Source organism: Lithobates pipiens, unplaced genomic scaffold (genome assembly GCF_037356315.1).
Source record: "Lithobates pipiens isolate NorthernLeopardFrog02 unplaced genomic scaffold, aLitPip1_a1.2 Scaffold_1, whole genome shotgun sequence".
Taxonomy (NCBI): Eukaryota; Metazoa; Chordata; class Amphibia; order Anura; family Ranidae; genus Lithobates; species Lithobates pipiens.
The window spans coordinates 133,358,702-133,379,914 of NW_027507685.1; the positions used below are offsets into that span (position 1 = coordinate 133,358,702).

The following is a 21,213-nucleotide window of genomic DNA, read 5'->3' on the forward strand; positions in this document are numbered from 1 at the left end:
CATTCACAATTGATACCATCAGGCTCTGCCTATAGTTTCTGAAGATACAAATATCCAACCTCAATAGTCTTAAATGATCAGTCTACCCAAAAGGGATATTTAAGGTATAGCTGGGGCCTGATGAGCTGAATCAACCCCTGCCGTGTTACATGTCCAACAATGAGATCCTCCACCTACCATTCCCAATTATGTTCTTTCTCTTGAGAGTTTTGGGTTTCACCTGCCTTGTGAGACTGAGGAGACATGAAGTTTGGCCCTGTTCACAATATAGGAGCAGACCAGCATTTACAGGGTTAAACATTGGAGAAGGCTAAGGTTGTGCTACTGTGCCAAGTAAGCAGCTTGGGGATGGAGGGGGCGTTTAGTGTAGAACAGTTTTGCAGAGTGGGCAAGTGAACCCTAGTTTTGTTAAAGGTACAACAGTTTAAAAATAAAATAGCATACAGATAGCCCTTAAGGTGTAACACCACTTTTAGCATTAATGTACATCTTATTATAGAGTCAATACGTGCATGACACTCCTCACCAAAACATGATGGTAGCAACAGCGTAGATGGAGAGGAAGAGCCAGATGATGAAGACATTGCTGTGTTTGAGAACCTGGCCATATTTCAAGATGCCAGTCAGAGCTGTCACAGAGATAGAGAGCTGGACAAAGCCTGTAATGAACCAAGCCACCCAATGGACAGCATTATTCAGTCCCATCATCTTCATCACCTGGAAGGAGAAGACAATCAATGTGCAACACTTTTAAAGCTGGATAAAGATCTAAATTGTTAAATGAGCTCAAAGAGTAGCAATTAAGGGAATGGCATAATTAAGTAGCCCATAGTTTCTTTGTGTGGGTGATAATGACCCCTGAAAGTGCTAAAGTATCAAAACCAAACCTGGCAAAAAAAAGTTACGAGAATCTCCAATTCAGAGTTCTAGGTCACCTAGCCCTTGCTATCCAAAAAACCAAACCTATTACCTCCACTGACTCCCAATCATGCACTTTCATTTTCTATGAAGCGTTAAAAAAATGCTTAAACTAGAATGTTAGGTTTACGAGGCTTGCCTAAATATCGCCTCTACCAACAGGCATCAGAACAATGAAAGTTGTTCCCACTGACTTTTTTTGGTTACTACACATCACTAAATCTCAGTTATCCCAATTGTTGGCTATATTATATAGTAGACATCACACAAAAATCAAACAATACAGTAAATGATGTGAGGCTTACCTCCTTCAGGCGATGTTCCTTCTCTGCCACAATGTGCTGGATCATCATCGCCACCGAGTACACCCAAGAGATGACCATACACAGCGGCATCATGTGTTCAATCACAAACAGGAAGCTGTAATGACATTTAAAATCAGATTCTTTTTTTGAAGCATATATAAAACATACGCGGAGAACCACTCGTAATTTCTTCTAAGGTATAGCTAACTTTAAAATATCATTGGTATATTACTGTGGCTGTAATCACAAAAACGTGTCAATTAGTGTCAGAATATCCATCGCAATATCGCAGTCCCACTATAAGTCCCTGTTTGCCGCCATTACTAGTAAAAAAATAAATAAAAATGTAATAGTTTGTAGATATGTTAACTTTTACACAAACCAATCAATATATGCTTATTAGGGTTTTTATTTTATTTTTCCAAAAACATGTCACAGAAAGTTGATTATTTTCTATTTTTTTTATTGGATATGTTTTATAACAGAGTAAAAAAAAAATTATTTTTCAAAATTCTCAGAAATTCTGTCTTTTTTTGTTTATAGCTCAAAAAAAAAATGCAGAGGTGATCAAATACAGTGTCTCATGACTGCACAATTGTCAGTTAAAGTAACGCAGTGCCGTTTCGCAAGAAATGCCCTGGTCAGGAAGGGGGGGTAAATCTTCCGGAGGTCAAGTGGATAGTAACCAATCAGCTTCCAAGTTTTATTGCCAAAGCCTAATTGAACAAACTGAATTTACAAGCTGATTGTCTATCATCCACAGCAGCACCCAATGCTGAGTGCTCCAGTTGTAGTAAATCTCCCCCATAGTGTATGTTTCTAGTGCACCTTTAGCAATACTGCACAATGAATCAGTAAAATAAGACCCAATTCACTGCAGAGTGGGAAAGATAAACAGGAGGCACTTGAGGATTGAATTAGCTACCGTTTCTCCGAAAATAAGACCTAGAGTGATTGTCGGTGATGGCTGCAATATAAGCCCTAGTTAAAGTCCTTGTCGGTCTTATTTTCAGGGTAGGGCTTATTTTCAGGGAAACAGGATAGGGCTTATTTTCGGGAAAACAGGGTAGGGCTTATTTGGGGGGTAGGGCTTATATTGCAGCCATCACCGACAATCAAGCTAGGTCTTATTTTTGGGAAACAGGGTATGCCAAAAAAGTGGATACCCCAACTGGCCAGTTAAAGTGGATGTAAACCTGAAATTTCTCTTTTTTTTATGTCATAATGTAGAGTATAAGATTTCCTATCATTTGAGCCCAGTCTTGCCACAAAGAGTTAATCCAGCTCTGAGCAATACTCTTATTGTTCAGTGAGATAAATGTTGACAAACAGAGAAAAACCTTGTCAAATCCTCCCCCTTGCTGTGAGTGACAGGTGATATAAATATATATATATATATATATATATATATATATATATATCTTGTGCACTAGCCTAAGAGACATGCATTATTTTTTAATTCCCTCCCACTCCTTTCTTCAGCAGCTCTGCAAGGATTGGCTGTTCCTCACCTCAGCATGATTTAGCATGCTGAAGTCATGTGGGGACTTTTCTGGGTTTTAATTGGATGTTAGTGAACATAGCAGAAGTTCAGTGTAAGAAATACACAGGAGAGAATGCATGTTGATAAGGGGAGTGTAGAGGTGGGCGGGGAGTCTACTGACATCACGACTCTACCCTCTGAGCCCTGGAAAACAGACCCACCCACAAAATCTGCAGCTTTTCGGGTCTCAACAGACAGAGGGGAGACATTTGATAGATAAGTATACCTGCAGGAGGCATGTATATCCTTCTAGATAACCAATATTGCAGTAGTTTAGAAAGGATGAGAGTGGGTTTACATCCACTTTAAGAACCAATGATCTTTATTAGACCTGAAATCTGAACTAACCTGTCCAACCTCCTAGGATACCAAGCTAAAAGTAGACACTTTTTCCTGTGCGTAAAAGGCAGGAGTATGACCCGGTGGTCAGGGGTTATACCGCAGAGGTATGCTGTGTCCTCCAATGAACATTCAGAGAAATTCTTCCTATAACATTGTTTGAGGCTCCTTAACATCCCTACTGCTGTTAAGTATAGAGAGTATGTGTGCTTAAGAGACTCCACAAACATGTTAGACGTAAGGCTGGCTATAGATGGTACCAGTGGTGACTGGTGTTTTTTATTTTGGGGGGGGGGTGGCAAACAATGCACCCACAGCCAATCCCCATGGTCAGTCAGGTCACAGGCACCCCCCCCATCAGTCGGTCGGGCTCGCACTTACCCCATCAATGAGGTAGCACTTCCCTCCAGGCGACGGACAGCGGCTTCTCTTGCGTCTCCTCACGGCGGCCATGCCTCTCCTCCCTCCTCGGCAACCAATAGGATCACCTGTCCTTTCAGCCACTCAGGTGACATGTCTCAGGACACACTTCCTGGTTGTCCGTGAGGAGAATCAGTTTGACATTAGCGAATATCCACCTTTTTTTGAAGCTTATTAGAGCCTCTGGCTCTAATCACGTGCTTCAAAAAAAATAAAACCCCATTGGAATCCATGCATCCGGCATGTAGATTAGGGGGGCGGACGCATGGATAGTGGAGGCATCCCTAATGGATGGGCTGCCACTAGATGGTGCATTTTTTTAAATTTAAAAAAAGAAAAAAAAAGAAGAAGAAGAAATGACTCCTCCATTGACACAATTGGTGTTGATGGGGGAATGCCCCCCATGGAGCTATTGTATCTTAACAGTGGGGAGGGTTCTCCACCGTCAAAATACAGTGATGAGTGTTGCCGACTACAGCACAAGGCACCGATTGATCAAAAAAATTAATTGAAAAAAAATAAAAACGACAGGCTGGTTGTACAGAAGTCAAGCAAAAGACGTTCACAGAAATTCTCCCTATAATTTTTTCCTTCACCGCTGAACTGGCTAAATATCTTTCCATCTATGGCTGGCTTAAGTATTTACTCTCCAGTAAAAGCTAGAACATATAATGATTGAGTAACATCTCACAATGTAAGTGCACTGGTCAACGATTACATGAAAATCATCACTCATTATCATCAATCATTCACTCCTTGCATGACTGATATCTTAACAGCTGTTAAACTATTTGGCAGATCCATTGTACTTCCTTATCTACTCCGCCTGTATAAATCTCTACATTTAATGCAGTAAATCTCTACATTTAATACATTAACAAGAGTACTGAACAAAAAAAAAAAATCAAAGAACAATAAATTATTACTTTAAAACCCAAATCCAGGCACACTTTTTTTTTAGCTTTGCATAGCCTTGAAAAAAGGAAATATATATATACACACACCAATCAGTCATAACAATATGACCACCCACCTAATATTGAGTAGGTCCCCCTTTTGCCACCAAACAGCCCTAAACCCATCGAAAGAATTAATGCCACTAGTCAAAGCATCAAAATGCCCCACCAGCTTGCCTTCTTTCCATAGTGTATCCTGGTACCATCTCTTCCCCAGGTAAGTGACGCGCGCGAACCCGGCCAGCCACATGATGTAAAAGGAAAAATGTGATTCATCAGATCAGGCCACCTTATTCCAGTGTTCCGTGGTCCAGTTCTGATGCCCATGTGTCCGTTACAGGTGCTTTTGCCTGTGAATACGGGTCAGCATGGGTACCCTGACCAGTCTGCAGCTACGTAGCCCCATATGTAACAAACCACAATGCACTGTGTGTTCTGAGGCCGAGATGGAAGCCTCCTTGTCTTTAAACGATAGGAGGTTTTAGTTCCGCTTTAACTTTTTCACAATCTGAGCTACAGTAGCTTGTCCATTGGATCAGGCTACATTGGCCAGCCTTCCTTCCCACGTGCATCAGTGAGCTTTGGCCGCCCATGACTGTCGGTGGTTTACCAGTTTTCCTTTCCTGGAGCACTTTTGGTAGGTCCTGACCACTGCAGACCAGGAACAACCTACAAGGGCTGAAGTTCTTGAGACCCAGTCGTCTAGCCAAATCCTTACGGTTGCCCATTATTTCTGCTTTCATCTTCAGGGACAACATGTTCACTTGCTGCCTAATATATCCCACTCACTTTCAAGTGCAATTGTCACGAGATAATCAATGTGATTAGGTGTACAGATCCGCTTGATATAAATATCTGCAAATGAACCACTAGAGGGAGCTCTGTATATGAGCACTGTCAACCTCTCTCATTGAGAGACACCTGTCAGGACTCCACAGTTGTCACCTTTATCCTTCCTCCATTAATTGGTGAGCCAGTGATCTGGAACAAGCATATGCATATCAGGTGCTGGAATACCTCATTTGCATTAGCTTGTTCCAGGTCAGTGACTTTGGCTCCATTCACAACTTAATGTTTGCATTGAGCACAAGTAAATGCACATGTGTGTACATGCGTTGAGTCACTTACTCATCACGTGTGTAACAGGGATAAGGAAACATCTGAACATAATTCCCAGGTTCCACCACATCGCGACCCACAATGGTACTGATTATCGCCCTCTCCATCATATCTGCAAAGAGAATGGGCATATGAGGTTACTTATTTTTAAATATCACCAAACTGATAACCCAAACTGATAATCTGAGGTCTTATACATAGACATGCCTTTAGGAACTTCCGGAAGCTATTAATATTAACCTATGTGCTCTGACATTCATTGAGGGAGAACGTTCTGCAGACATGTTGTGCCTATAGATTGCCAACAATAGAAGGCTTCCAGTTGGGTAAAATGGTTACTTACCCATACAGACTTGTGAAGTGAATATAGAACCAAAACTTTTTTTTTTAGTTTTGTATAGAACGTGCTGACTGTGTCCCTATTGGGAAGATTCCCCCTCACTATTGGCCCTGATGACCATTGTGTCTCTGGTACAGAAAATGATGGGAAATACGAATAACAGGAGGAGAAGAAAAATCTTCCAATGGGTAAACCTATTCTGGTGACATCTATTAGGGGATAGCCCTTTGCTTTGGAAAGATTTCCTCTTGCTTTTGGCCATGTCTCTTGGACAGAAAGTAAAGGGAAATCTCCCCCATAGGACACAGACATTCCATACCCTTTCCAAAACTATAACAAATTAGGCTTTATAAATGCTTTAATGAAACATAGGCTATAAAAACCCCTAAATCGCTATTAATTCCATTATTCTACTATGCTGCTTGAAATGTAAAGCAGAGTCATGCTTTAAAAGAGAAGTTTGTAATTTTATTTGCTGATCACTCAGTCCTCAGTGTTCCATGAGCAAAGACCTGGTGACTTTCAGTCACCGCTGTCTACTCTGCCCCTCGGCACTCACTGAGAGGCTGAGCCAAGTGCCAGTCCAGGGTTCTGGGCAGATCTCAACCATATGATCGTGATCTTTTTCCAGCCTGGGCCAGCTCTGTGACAGCCGACAGCAGGCTATAGCCCTCTGTCAGCTGAAAACAGGTCACAGGAGTGCAGAATGAACTACACTCCTGTAATCCACAGAAATACAACCAAAACAAGCTTTGGCTGTACGTCTCCTTTAAGCTTCAATATTTTAAGCCTAACTACTAAGAACTAATATTTTCAGTACAGAAGAAGAGACTTGAAAAGACAATGAATGTGTAATAATGACCTTGGATCCAGACAAAGCCGTATAGGAAGTAGAATCTTCCCCCGGTATTGGGGCCTGGCCTCCAGTAGGCCCGACGGATTTCATTTGTCTTTTCTGTAAAGCTGGAGTTTTGACGGATCTTGTACATGACATGAGGAGGGAGTGAGCCATCTGGCTTAGTCTGGAATACAACACCTGTAAAATAAATGTAAAACATTGTGATTATGACACCCTATTGCTATGCTAACATAAGTGAAGAAAGTCCTACCTATAAAAGATTGTAAATACTAATTTTTCCTGTTGCCCACACAGTCAAATACCACTTTGAATCTGAGAAGGCTTTATGTGAATTCTACTGCCAAACCGACACATCTGTGAATGTCGATCTCCTAGTTCACAGCTCTCACTGGTTGCTTATCCACAACTTCAAGTGTGACCATAAGTATCTCAACTGGTTCCTCCTGCTGACCTTCAGTTTACGTCATTATAGAACCCTGCAATGATATGAGGTCAGCAGGAGGAACAAGTGATGGCTGTGGGTGACCCAGGAGACTGGCACTTGTAGCAGCTTTCCAGTGAACTTCACATGAAGAGCTCTATGGTTAGGAATAACGTTTTGTGGCAAAGGCAGAACATTTGTGAGGTATTGCACACATTGTTTGACAGCCAGGTTGTTCTATATGGCTGCATAGCAGAAACAGAACGACAACAACTTTGAAAGTTTGTAACTCTATTTCATGCCTACTGTATAGAGATTAAAGCTGACCATACCCATACAGACTATTTCCATTCAACCTCCAGGCTGAATGGAAGAAAAATCTGCCAGCTTGGATGGCCAAATCTCCTAATGTGGCTATTGTAGTTTGACAGACGGCCCTGCGAAAACAAAATCCGGTGAATGACTGCAGAAAGTCAACTTCATGTAGGCCTCAGGATTGATGCACTAATAAGACTAGACAAGCTGGGTCAAGGCACATGTGGGCCACAGCTTCAGACTTGGAGAGCATTCAGAAGCTGACTAACATCAGATAGTTATAGAAAGCAGAACTTCAAGAGCAAATATCACCTCTCCGATTCATCGGCAATATACCAATACAGTGGGGTGCAAGAATGGTTTCCATAATTATATATATATATTGTCATGTTAAAACCAAAAACATAAATTTATTTTATTGGGATTTTATGTGATAGACCAACACAAATTGGCACATAATTGTGAAGTGGAAGGAAAGTGATAAATGGTTTTCTACATTTTATTTTTACAAATAAATATCTGTGTGGTTTGCATTTGTATTCAGCCCCCTTACTCTGATACCCCTAACTAAAATCTAATGGAACCAGTTGCCTTCAGAAGTCACCTAATTAGTAAATAGAGTCCACCTGTGTGCAATTTAATCTCAGTATAAATACAGCTGTTCGATGAAGCCCTCAGAGGTTTGTTAGAGAACCTTAGTGAACCAACAGCATCATGAAGGCCAAGGAAAACACCAGACAGGTCAGGGATAAAGTTGTGGAGAAGTTTAAAGCAGGGTTAGGTTATAAAAAAAAATATCCCAAGATTTGAACATCTCATGGAGCACTGTTCAATACATCATCCAAAAATGGAGAGTATGGCACAACTGCAAACCTAGCAAGACATGGCCGTCCACCTAAACTGACCGGCTGGGCAAGGAGAGCATTAATCCAAGAAGCAGCCAAGAGGCCCATGGCAACTCTGGAGAAGCTGCAGAGATCCACAGCTCAGGTGGGAGAATCTGTCCACAGGACAATTATTAGTCGTGTACTCCACAAATCTGGCATTTATGGAAGAGTAGCAAGAAGAAAGCCATTGTTGAAAGAAAGCCTTAAGAAGTCTCAGTTGCAGTTTGTGAGAAGCCATGTGGGGCACACAGCAAACATGTGGAAGAAGGTGCTCTGGTCAGATGAGACCAAAATTGAACTTATTGGCCTAAAAAGCAGAACGCTATGTGTGGCAGAAAACTAACACTGCACATTACCCTGAACACACCATCAACACCGCAAAACATGGTGGTGGCAGCATCATGTTGTGGGGATGCTTTTCTTCAGCAGGGACAGGGAAGCTGGTCAGAGTTGATGGGACGATGGGTGGAGCCAAATACAAGGCAATCTTATAAGAAAACCTGTTAGAGTCTACAAAAGACTTGAGACTTGGGAGGAGGTTCACCTTCCAGCAGGACAACAACCCTAAACATACAGCCAGAGCTACAATGCAATGGTTTAGATCAAAGCATATTCATGTGTTAGAATGGCCCAGTCAAAGTCCAGATCTAAATCCAATTGAGAATCTGTGGCAAGACTTTTAAAGTGCTGTTCACAGATGCTCCCCATCCAATCTGGCAAAGCTTGAGCTATTTTGCAAAAAAGAATGGGCAAAAATGTCCCTCTATAGATGTGCAAAGCTGGTAGAGATATCCCCAAAAATACTTGCAGCTGTAATTGCAATGAAAGGTGGTTTTACAAAGTATTAACTCAGGGGGGCTGAATACAAATGCACGCCACACTTTTCACATATTTGTAAAGAATTTTGAAAACCATTTATCATTTTCCTTCCACTTCACAATTATGTGACACTTTGTATTGGTCTATCACATAAAATCCCAATACAATACATCATCGTTTTTGGTTGTAAAATGACAAAATGTGCAACTTATACGGGGTATGAATACCTTTTCAAGGCATCATATCTATTACTGCACCTTGTTCTGCTTCTCCATGGCTCCCTGGAGTGACAGACTGGGGAGGGGATGACCATGGCTGGCTAAAGCTGGCCACAGAGGGTTAGAATCTTGTCCAGTTCAGTAGGAACCAGCCAAGAGTTGAACCATGTATGGGCAGGATGAATTTACTCAAGTTGATCGATCAGCCGCTAGCAGTAATCACTGAGATCTCCCAGTGGGGAAGACTCCCCAGGAGGGATTCTCCCATCAACACTGACTGTGACCCGTGATTGCAGCATTGACTAACACTTTCTCTATGGCCGGCTTAAAGTGGTTGTAAACCAAGTTAAACCACTTTTACCTACAGGTAAGTCTATAATAAGGCTTACCTGTAGGTACTGGAAAGATCTCCTAAACCTGCACGGTTTAGGAAATATTTACTATATACGCTTGCGCCAATGTCATTGGCGCATGCGCACTGAAGAAAGGGCTTGTGCCATGACCACGCACTGAAGAAAGGGCTTGTGCCGTGACCGGCGGCTCCCATGCTCATGCACGGGAGTGACATAACGTGGCTCTGGCCAGTCACAGAGCCGGATTCCACGGCCCTGGGAAGGAAGAGGGGTGAAGATGGATGTGGCCACCAGCGGGGACACTGTGGGCTTCGTTTGCAGGTAAGTGCAACATAGTGGGCTAGTATGCGATGCATACTAGCCCATTATGCTTTTACTTTGCAGGGGGGAAAAAAAAGGAAGTAAAACCCATCAGGGTTTACTTCCTCTTTAAGGATCTTAGCTGAGCGCTGAAAAGCAGAGCCAGCTGTCAATCATGAGTGCATCCTGACACACTGTCAGGATCTTAAAAACATGGTGCAGCTCTGCTAAGTCAGCCGACAGCAGGCAATTACCTGCTATTAGCTGACTCTGGTGTCACTGGAGAACATTAATAAATGTACTTCTGTGACCAAATACTTGGCATACATCTTTTTTAAAGTGGGAGAAAGGAAAAGCCTAAAAAGAAAAGTCGAACTAGTCTTAAAAATTCCACCCAACCTATCCTGCCTTACCTGCATAAAAATAAAATAAAAAAATGTGTGTGTAATTATCCATTTTGCTCCGGTCAGGTCATGTGATCCCACAGCTACAACTTCCCTGTCTCAGCGAGCAGCTGCTGCAGAGGAGAGGAGGGACCACCGATAACGACTGGGCTATTGGGTCCCACGCGTGATGACATGGGTCCTGGAAATCCCAGCTGTTGTCAAGCACTCTCTCAGCAAGAGCTGTAGGATCACGTGACCAGATTAAAATAGGTAAATAATCAGATCTTAATACAGATTAGAGTAGGTAGGAGGAGGGAGGGAACATTTTTAAGCAGGGACAGCCCGTCCATTAAGGGTGCACAGGCACCGCCGCCCCCCATCCATGCACCCGTCCCCCATGGAGGATGCCGGATGCATGAATTCCAATGGGGGGGGGGGGGGTTTGAAGCACATGATTAGAGCCAGAGGCTCTAATAGGCTTCAAAATAGGGTGGGCTCAGGGTGCTGAACACTGCAAACCGAGCACACCCAGTTGTGTAACAATAGCAAATGAATATTCGCTATTTTCACACTGAATCTCCTCCCTGCCAATCAAGGAGAAGGGAGGAGGAGGGAGGAGAAGGAAGCCGCTGAGCAGCAGAAGGGAAAGCCACCCGTGATGCCCGCGGAGGAGAGAAGGAGAAGCTTTCTGTGATGCCCGCCACCCATAATACCCACCATAGATGGGGTAAGTTGCTCCAGACCCAGCCAACTGACCAGGATCGCTGTGGGTGCACGGTTTGCTGACCCCCCCAACAAAAAAAAAAAAAAATTACCATCAGCCGCCACTCTTTTTAAGAATAGTTAGACCTAGGCTTTTCTTTCTTCCACTGTGAAGGTTAAGTTCACCTTTTAGAACATGTTACACCTGTACTTAGGGTGTACCATGTAACATGTTCCAGCACAGCACCCTCTCACCCCCTGCCCCTTTTCCCCTTGAAAGCGGGCAAGGATACCTTACCCAGCAGCCGCTGTCACATTTAAAGTCCACACGGCCACATGAATGATCATTTTTTTCCCTGCAAAATCATGTGCATTTATTTTTTTACATGAATTTATTCTTTAAATTTTTTTGTTTACCAGTGTCCAAACCTCCTGTAGGTGGCAGTACAAACTCATATTTATAGCCATGAATCACGACTCTGCTATATTCCTCAATGAACAATAAAGATGGACATATTTTGGTATTTAAACTAGCTGTATATAAGAATATAGAACTGGACTAAAAGCTGAACTCTGGACACAAAAACGTTCATTCAAATACATTCCTCAATAGCCACAAAGTATATACACTCGCCGGCCACTTTATTAGGTACACCTTGCTAGTACCCCCTTTTTGCCTTCAGAACTGCCCCTGTTCTTCGTGGCATAAATTCAACAAGGTGTTGAAAACGTTCCTCAGAGATTTTGGTCAATATTGATATGATAGCATCACGCAGTTGCTGCACATTTGTCAGCTGCACATCCATGATGCGATTCCATGGCATCCCAATTGGATTGAGATCTGGTGACTGTGGTGGCCATTGGAGTACAGTGACCTCATTGTCATGTTCAAGAAACCAGTGGTGAGATGATTTGAGCTTTGTGACATGGAGCATTATCCTGCTGGAAGGAGCCATCAGAAGATGGGTACACTGTAGTCATAAAGGGATGGACAGGGTCAGCAATACTCAGGTATGCCGTGGCATTTAACCACTTTCAGACCGGACCATTTTGCTGGTAAATGACCAGAGGTCTTTTTACAATTTGGCACTGCGCTGCTTTAACTGGTAATTGCGCGGTCATGCAATGTTGTACCCAAACAAAATTTGCGTCCTTTTCTTCCCAAAAATAGAGCTTTCTTTTGATGGTATTTTATTGCCTCTGCGATTTTTATTTTTTGCGATATAAACGTAAAAAGACCGCAAATTTTGAAAAAAAATGATATTTTCTACTTTTTGTTATTAGAAAAATCCAATAAACTTAATTTTAGTCATACATTTAGGCCAAAATGTATTCAGCCACATGTCTTTGGTAAAAAAAAAGTCAATAATTGTATATTTATTGGTTTGCGCAAAAGTTGTCACATCTACAAACTAAGGTACGTTTTCTGGAATTTACGCAGCTTTTAGTTTACGACTGCCTATCTCATTTCTTGAGGTGCTAAAATGGCAGGGCAGTACAAAACCCCCCCAAATGACCCCATTTTGGAAAGTAGACCCCCTAAGGAAATTGATAAGTGGCATGTTGAGCCCATTGAATATTTTATTTTTTTGCCTCAAGCGATTGAATAATGAAAAAAAAAATTTTTTTATTTTTTTTTCACAAAGTTGTCACTAAATGATATATTGCTCACACATGCTATGGGCATATGTGAAATGACACGCCAAAATAAATTCTGCTGCTTCTCCTGAGTACGGGGATACCACATGTGTGGGATTTTTTGGGAGCCTAGCCGCGTACGGGGCCCCGAAAACCAAGAACCGCCTTCAGGCTTTCTAAGGGCGTAAATATTTGACTTCACTCCTCACTACCTATTACAGTTTTGAAGGCCATAAAATGCCAAGATGGCACAAAACCCCCACAAATGACCCCATTTTAGAAAGTAGACACCCCAAGCTATTTGCTGAGAGGCATGTTGAGTCCATGGAATATTTTATATTTTGCCACAAGTTGCGGGAAAATTACAAACTTTTTTTTTTTTTTTCACAAAGTTGTCAATAAATGATATATTGCTCACGCATGCCATGGGCATATGTGAAATGACACCCCAAAATAAATTCTGCTGCTTCTCCTGAGTACGGGGATACCACATATGTGGGACTTTTTGGGAGCCTAGCCGCGTACGGGGCCCCGAAAACCAAGCACCGCCTTCAGGCTTTCTAAGGGCGTTACAGTTTTGAAGGCCATAAAATGCCAAGATGGCACAAACCCCCCCCAAATGACCCCATTTTGGAAAGTAGACACCCCTAAATTTAGGGGTACACTAGTGAGACTAGGTAATAAATGGCGGGTGCCCTGAAACTATAAAAAAATAACTAACTAACCAACCAGCGTCACCTGTAACAGTTATATGGTGATCACTGGTGAAAGGGTTAACTAGGGGGCAATCAGGGGGCTTTATGCGGTAGTATATGGGGGTCCCTGGCGCTATAAAAAGCTGCGGCGAACCTAAATACCTACCTGCCTAACTAGCGTCACCTGTGACACTAATACAGCGATCAGAAAAACGATCGCTTATTAGGCTGGGTTCACACTGGAGCGATGCGGGAACGCCACGAATCCGCGGCGGGTTCCCGCATCGCATGCCTCCCGGCGGCAGTTCACACTGCCCTATGCAAACTGCTGGGAGTGTCAGTGAAATGTTAATGACACCCCCAGATCAGTTCGCATATCGCAGTGCGATCTGCAAACTCGGATCGCATGGTGTGAACACCCATGCGATCCGATTCTGCTGCGGGCCAAAAAAAGGGTCCCGTGCGAATTTGCGGCGGGTGCGGCGGGTGCGATGCGAATTCAGCCATACTATCTGTATGGCTGAACTCGAATCGCACAGAGATCGGATGTGATTTGCACTGCAGTGCGGTGCGAATCACATTCGTTCTCATAAACCGCTGCAATGTGAACCCAGCCTTAGTGACACTGGCGACGGGGGGTGATCACGGGGTTAAACCCTTTATTGGGGGGGTTAGGGGGGTACATTAGAACTAAAGGGGGCTAACCCTAACTGCCCTAACAGTTATTACAGTCACAAATGACACCAATGCAAAAAAAAAAAAAAAAAATGACATTGGTGTCACTGTGACTGGGGGGCAGGGGTAATTGGGGGGGGTGATCGGGGGGGTGTGAGTGTGCCTGGCATGTTCTACTGTGAAGTGTCGTGTTGGTGCAACTCACCGATCCTCTCTCCTCCGTGTCGGAGCGAAAAATACCGACACGGAGGAGAGATTACATCACTTCCTCTCCTGTGTTTACATTACAGGAGAGGAAGTGATGTCACGAAGGATTTCTATTCGTCGGGAGCGATCGCGAGGGGGTGGCCATGAATGAATGGCCGCCCCCTCATCCCGGATCGCTCGCGAACGAATACTGTCCGCCGCAGGCACCGGGGGGGGGGGGGGGCCCGATCGGGCCCCCGACCCGCGGGAAGGCAGGGACGTACAGGTACGCCCATATGCCTGCCCGTGCCATTCTGTCGACGTACATCGTCGTGCGGCGGTCGGGAAGTGGTTAAACTATGCTCAATTGGTACTAAGGGGCCCAAAGTGTGCCAAGAAAATATCCCCCACACCATTACATCACCAGCCTGAACCATTGATACAAGGCAGGGTGGATCCATGCTTTCATGTTGTTTACACCAAATTCTGACCCTACCATCTGAATGTAGCTAAAATCGAAATTCATCAGACCAGGCAACATTTTTCCAATCTTCTATTGTTCAATTTTAGTGAGTTGCAGCCTCAGTGTCCTGTTCTTAGCTAACAGGAGTGGCACCCAGTGTGGTCTTCTGCTGCTGTAGCCCATCTGCTTCAAAAGTTTGAAGTGTTGTGCATTCAGAGATGGTATTCTGCATACCTTGGTTGTAACGAGCGGTTATTTGAGTTACTGTTGCCTTTCAATCATCTCAAACCAGTCTGCCCATTCTCCTCTGACATCAACAAGGCATTTTTGTTCACACAACTGCCGCTCACTGGATATTTTCTCTTTTTCGGACCATTCTCTGTAAACTCTAGAGATGGTTGTGTGTGAAAATTCCAGTAGATCTTGAGAACAGCACCAACAACCATGCCACGTTCAAAGCTTCCCCTTTCTTCCCCATTTGATGCCTGGTTTGAACTTCAGCAAGTTGTCTTCACCATGTCTAGATGCCTAAATGCATTGAGTTGCTGCAATGTGATTGGCTGATTAGAAATTTGTGTTACCAAACAATTGAACAGGTGTTATTAGTGTAGAATAGGTTTGTGCAGCCCTAATCAAATGCGTGAAAATCAATATTCTGAAACAATAAATAAATAAACATAAGTGCCAGTATGAATTCTTCATAAAAGTCCAATATAAAGTGCAAGTGCTAATAGTGACTTCAGTGAGGTCATATAGATGTTGAAATAAAGGCCATGCTCCCAAGAGCTGTATATCAACCACCTTCTTCTTCTCCAATGGTATACTTACATATGACATTACTAGGGCACTATAAGCTCTTGCATTTTATACTGGACTTTTATGAAGAATTAACACTTGCACTTATGTTGTTTGTTTGTTTATTTGTGGTTTCAATATATTGATTTTCACACATTTTATTTGGCTGCGCAACCCTATAAGGCTCGGTTCACACAGGGGCGGCACAACTTGCAGCGCGTCTCACAGACGCAACCTGCACACGACTTCAGCGGCGACTTGCAAAACGACTTCTGTATAGAAGTCAATGCAAGTCGCCTGAAGTTGCCCCAAAAGTAGTACAGGAACCTTTTTTCTAAGTCGGAGCGACTTGAGTCGCTCCTATTAGAACGGTTCCATAGTACAGAACGGAGCGCGACTTGTCAGGCGGCTAAGTCGCCTGGACAAGTCACCCCTGTGTGAACCGAGCCTTACACTGTTATCTTGTCACATTGTGGGAATACAATCCAGGGTTGCAGCAATCCACGCACTTTTATTTGTATTCATATTTATTGAATTGTTATTTATTTAACAGCTTTGCAATACTTAATCCCATACACATAGTGCAGAGGTTCACAACACTAATTGAACAGGTGTACCTAATAAAGTGGCCGGTGAGTGTATATCCACTTTGTGTGTACCCAACACATTTAAAACCCAGATATTATTATATAAAAGTATCAGGGACATCACTGCTGTACATTGCCTATGCAGAGAGCAAAGCTGTTGGAGGGGCCCAGCAGCCCCCACTACAGGTCGCCTGCAGAACATTACAGGAGGGGGCGGAGACAAGACCAGTCACCCTGCACAAGGAGAAACAGCAGCAGTGACCGGTCTTTTTTTTTACAGGAAGTTTTACAGAAGAAGCAACATTTCACACTGGTTTATGGCACAAATCTGGAACACACACACAAAGCACATCAAGATTCAAGCAAGAATACTCAGGCCACTTGTATGTAGACAATATTTGCTTATCCTGGGGTTCAGCTTGAATGGTTATCGTTTTTATCTGTCTGAATGTCATCTGTTAGTTTCCATAACCCCCTGATCATCAGAAGTCAGACTGAGAACTGGATGATCACTGACAGGACTTCACCAGTTATTTCCATGTTCATTCAAAATGCAACGGCAAGGGTGGAAGCAGGAAAGTGGCACAGGAAGCGGCAGAGCTAAAACATTGGGGGTTATTTACTAAAGGAAAATCCACTTTGCACTTGCAGCACACTTGGAATTAAAGTCGCTGCAGATCCGAGGGGGACATGCAAGGAAAATAAAGCACAGCATTTTAGCTTGCACATGATTGGATGATAAAATCAGCAGAGCTTCCATTCATTTCAGATCTACTGCTTAGATTTAGAGCGACTGCACTTCCAAGTGCACTTTCAGTGCAAAGTGGATTTGCCTTTCATAAATAACCCCCATTGACTAGTGGTTTGCCCTCATAGTTATACGATATGACAAGGGTAAGTAAATCACAAAATCATCTGAAGTTTAGGGGCTGGATGAGCAAGTTTGGAGTGGAGGAACTTGACTGGCCTGCACAGAGTCCGGACTTTGTAATTTGTACAGACGATTTGGGTGGCACAGTGGTGTAGTGGTTAGCACTCTCACCTAGCAGTAAAAAGGGTCGCTGGTTCGAATCCCAACCACGAGTTTGCATGTTCTCCCTGTGCCTGCAAGGGTTTCCTCCGGGTTTCCTCCTGTTTCCTCCCACATTCCAAAGACATGTAGGTAGGTTAATTGGCTTCTGTCCCAAATTGGCCCCAGTATATGAATGGGGACCTTGGATTGTGGGCTCCTTGAGGGTAGGGACAATTGTAGACACTCACTCAGGTTGAACTGGATGGACTGGTGTCTTTATTCAACCTAACTATGTAACGATTGGAATTACCGATCGCCACTTTTTACGACCGGAAATTAGAGAACCTGCTCTCAATCTTTCGCTGGCTGGAATTCTGCCAGCAAAAGTCCAATGGAGCATACACACGGTCAAAATTTCTGAAAAAAAGCTCACATCCGACTTTTGCTGGCAGAATTTCTGATCATGTCTATGGAGCTTTAAACCTTGTGGACAGCCTTCCCAGAAGAGTTGAAGCTGTTATAGGTGGGTGGGCCAACTCAATATTGAACCCTACCAACTAAGACTGAGATGCCATTAAAGTTCATGTGCGTTTCAAGGCCGGTGTCCCAATACTTTTGACAATATAGTATATGTTGCATTGTGAATGAGGCTCTGCCACAACTGCCCTGTACCTGCTTGGAATACAGGTGGCTGTGATGTGGTGGATCTGCATTATGAGGGTAAAGCAGTTGGTGAGGAAGTAACATATCACCTTCCCACCACCTGTCAAATGCTCTCCGAAAAGCGATCTGTGCTGATGGCAGCATAAGTACACATGTGAACATGCCATAAGCATGTAAAAGGTATGTGGCTGGAGTTCTGCTTTAATGGCATTTATTTGAGGAACTCACTTGCAAACACAGTAACATTGTCATGGTACGCTTGGTTCAGGGTGTAGTTCACTATGCTGTCCTCGTTGGGGAAACCTTTAAAGATGTCCACACTCACCTAAGACAAAAAAAAAAAAAAAGGGAAAGCTGGTCATTCTAGACAAGTCACAGAACATGTAAAATGGTGGTCCAGGAGTCTTCAGAATACCTTGGACATGAAATGTGTCCATCCACATGCCGCGTTGTCGATGGTATCCAGCTGCTGCAGCAAGGTGCTGGTGTTGAGAGCGGTGAAGTTGGAGCTGAGAATGCGTCGGAGAAGCTCGCTGTCAGAGGCATTTAGGAGCTCGGGGTGTTTCTGCAGATCGCTGGTAAACTGTGATAAATTGAATCAGACAGTGTGAGAATGAAAGTGACAAGAGACAAGGGACGAGTGCCAGGGTTTCTGTAAAACGAGTCCGCGACATTGGCTGGGGACATTCTGCCCAACCTGAAATGTCCTCATACAGGAAATGATTTTACCTGCCTGTCCATTCTTGTTAACTTATCATCTCGTTTTTATAACATTGAAACAGAGTTCGGTCATATCTGTTAACATGTGAACTAGCATATGTGTGAAGTCTGCAACTCAGATTTAAAAAGGAAACCATCCGTTCATTTCAAGGAGTACATATTTTCTCTCACTGCTGAATGATTTGATTGGAAGGTCTTTTTTCTACATGTAATTTTTTCATTTTTACGTGTTTGTCACTCAGTTTGTCAGAAATCTATCTTTGACTGCTGAGATAAAAACAAGTACAGTCCTTTTATTTTTTTGGTAAATCGGACTGATAGTAAGTGCAAGGGGTGGCCAAGGTTCTCTTTACGCTAACGCATCAACCGCCAGGTAACAGAAGCTTTCACTCCTCAGGCTCAAGAAACAGACTAGGGATTGCCTTCTTAAGTTTATTGCAGATAAAACTGGATGAGGATTAGGGAGGAGGATGCTTTTCGAAAAAGCATGACGGCGCCATGAGCAATTGCACCTCCTTACACGTTTCGCCACATCTGCTGCCCCTGACGTCAGATGTAATGAAATACATAGGGCAGAGCTATCGCTTATCAAAAGTGGGAAGGGATGCGATTATCTCCCCCGGATTGATTGTTTAGGCGCTTCTTACCTCGGAATTTGTAAGTAGTCTGTACATGATTTTAATAGATATAATATACAGTTTTATGCTACGTGGTTTCATTTTGTGTCTTTTTTGCCTCAGAATTTGTAAGCAGTCTTTACATGATTTTAATAGATATTATATACAGTTTTACGCTTTGTGGTTTCCTCAGCTTCTTTACATGTTGACATAGAGTATCTCTGTTTGTGGATGTACTGCTTATAAGGATATGGTGGTTACTCAGAAGATGTCCATCTCCCATACCAGCGACCGTTGAGATTCATGTGTCTTTGACCCTTTCCTCGTTAAAGAGTCCACTAACTCTGGTAGGAGTTTTTATTTTACACGGAGGTGGTGGTACACTCAAGGACGCTGTGGTGTTTCTCATTTATTGTAGGTCTATACCTTATATAGGTTTACCTTTTAGCGTGGAACTTTAGGTTTACCATTTATTTATATGCAATTTATTTCAATTGTGCAAGCTGCTTTTATGCTTTACAGCACAATTTTCTGTTTATATGTACCCCTCTTTGGCTCTCAAGGACTTATAGAAAGATAGGCCCCCCCAGCTAAGCGCAGCTGGGACCTCAATGAGCAGGCTTGACCCTCAGCAGGATGGCCAGGAAGGGCTAGCCGCCCTCCCGGCTGGAAACTTTCCTCTAGGGAAGAGACCTTGCTCTCTGAGGCTAAAAACTATTTATGCACTTCCCAATCACCATCTGGGCACACCTCTCCAGAGATTGGCTGGAGCCAGATAAATACCACAGCACTACATTTACCTAAGCAACCCTAGCAGCCTATCTAGGAGGGTGCTACATAAGAAAAAGCAAAAGGTACTTGAAAACACAAAAGGACAAAAGTTGGACCGGGTAATAATCCATTATTCATGGGTGCCAGCAGACACAACTCGTGACATTTCTAGGGCTAATAAAGAGTATAAGGTTTTTCCTTAATTTTACTTTATATTATATGTGACATTTTCAATTTTATGAGTTGCAACTGCATGCTTCTCCCTGAATGCTATTTATTTGTGTTTGTCTACCTCTGTCATACTGTAATACAGTCAAACATATGAAGCAATAAGGGTATAAAGATAAGAAAGGCACATGGAAAAGTAAATAGTTATTACAGTTACAATATTAGCTCATAACAGATGCTCACTGAAAATGCACCATTGTTTACCTTAATTCCTGTATGTATTTTTAAACCTTTTTTTTATATTAGCTTCCTGCAATTCCCTACACAGCATGATTTAGGCTCCGTTCACACTAATGCGATTTCTCCTGCATCTGCTGTCACAATGCAATGCATGACAATGAAAATCACATTATTCTGTGTAAAATGCTGCGCAAACTATTGGTGCTATATAAATCCTGTATAATAATAATATTAATCTCTATGATGCCCTTTCACACCAATGCAGCATGATGCATTGTGAATTTTGAAAAGGGGCAGCAACATAAACCCATCAGACATTGATTCCCTGCAGAGAAGGTTAGGGGAGAAGGTAAGGAGATCTCAGGGTTGACCTCATCAGTCTGCTGCTCCTGTACTATCCAATCACAGACAAGACAGTCTTTAGCCAAGCTGTCTTGACAGAGATGTTTGGATATCAAAAATGGCTGAATAGATTACAGTTTGTTGCCACGCATTTTTAGCTATTTGATTTCACTTCCCTTTCAGCTGTAAAAGGAAGTAGTTTCACCATCCTGGCAGGAAGCATGACAGGTGTGTGAATGACAAAAGCTACAGATTTAAAAATAAATTTTGCAGGCAACAAGTTTGCAAATGCATATATATAGTATATATATATATATATATATATATATATTTGCATTAGCTATCAATCTTGTTTGCACAATTTTACCTAAAGATCTGACAGAATAAAAAATGACATATAAGATGCATGTATATACGATACTTGCACTTACAACGAACACC

The 21,213-nt window shown here is 42.8% G+C and overlaps 1 protein-coding gene across 1 annotated transcript in view; it reads right to left on the bottom strand.

Annotated features, from left to right (window-relative positions):
- Nucleotides 1-21,213, bottom strand: part of ABCA2 (ATP binding cassette subfamily A member 2) — a 278,032-nt gene that overhangs the window by 83,575 nt on the left and 173,244 nt on the right. Inside the window, exons 12-17 of the mRNA XM_077477138.1 lie at nt 18,330-18,497; nt 18,143-18,239; nt 6,803-6,976; nt 5,610-5,712; nt 1,224-1,338; nt 527-717 (exon numbers count right to left, since the gene is read on the bottom strand). Coding sequence (XP_077333264.1) covers nt 527-717; nt 1,224-1,338; nt 5,610-5,712; nt 6,803-6,976; nt 18,143-18,239; nt 18,330-18,497 — 848 coding nt within the window. The remainder of the gene's footprint in view (nt 1-526; nt 718-1,223; nt 1,339-5,609; nt 5,713-6,802; nt 6,977-18,142; nt 18,240-18,329; nt 18,498-21,213) is intronic.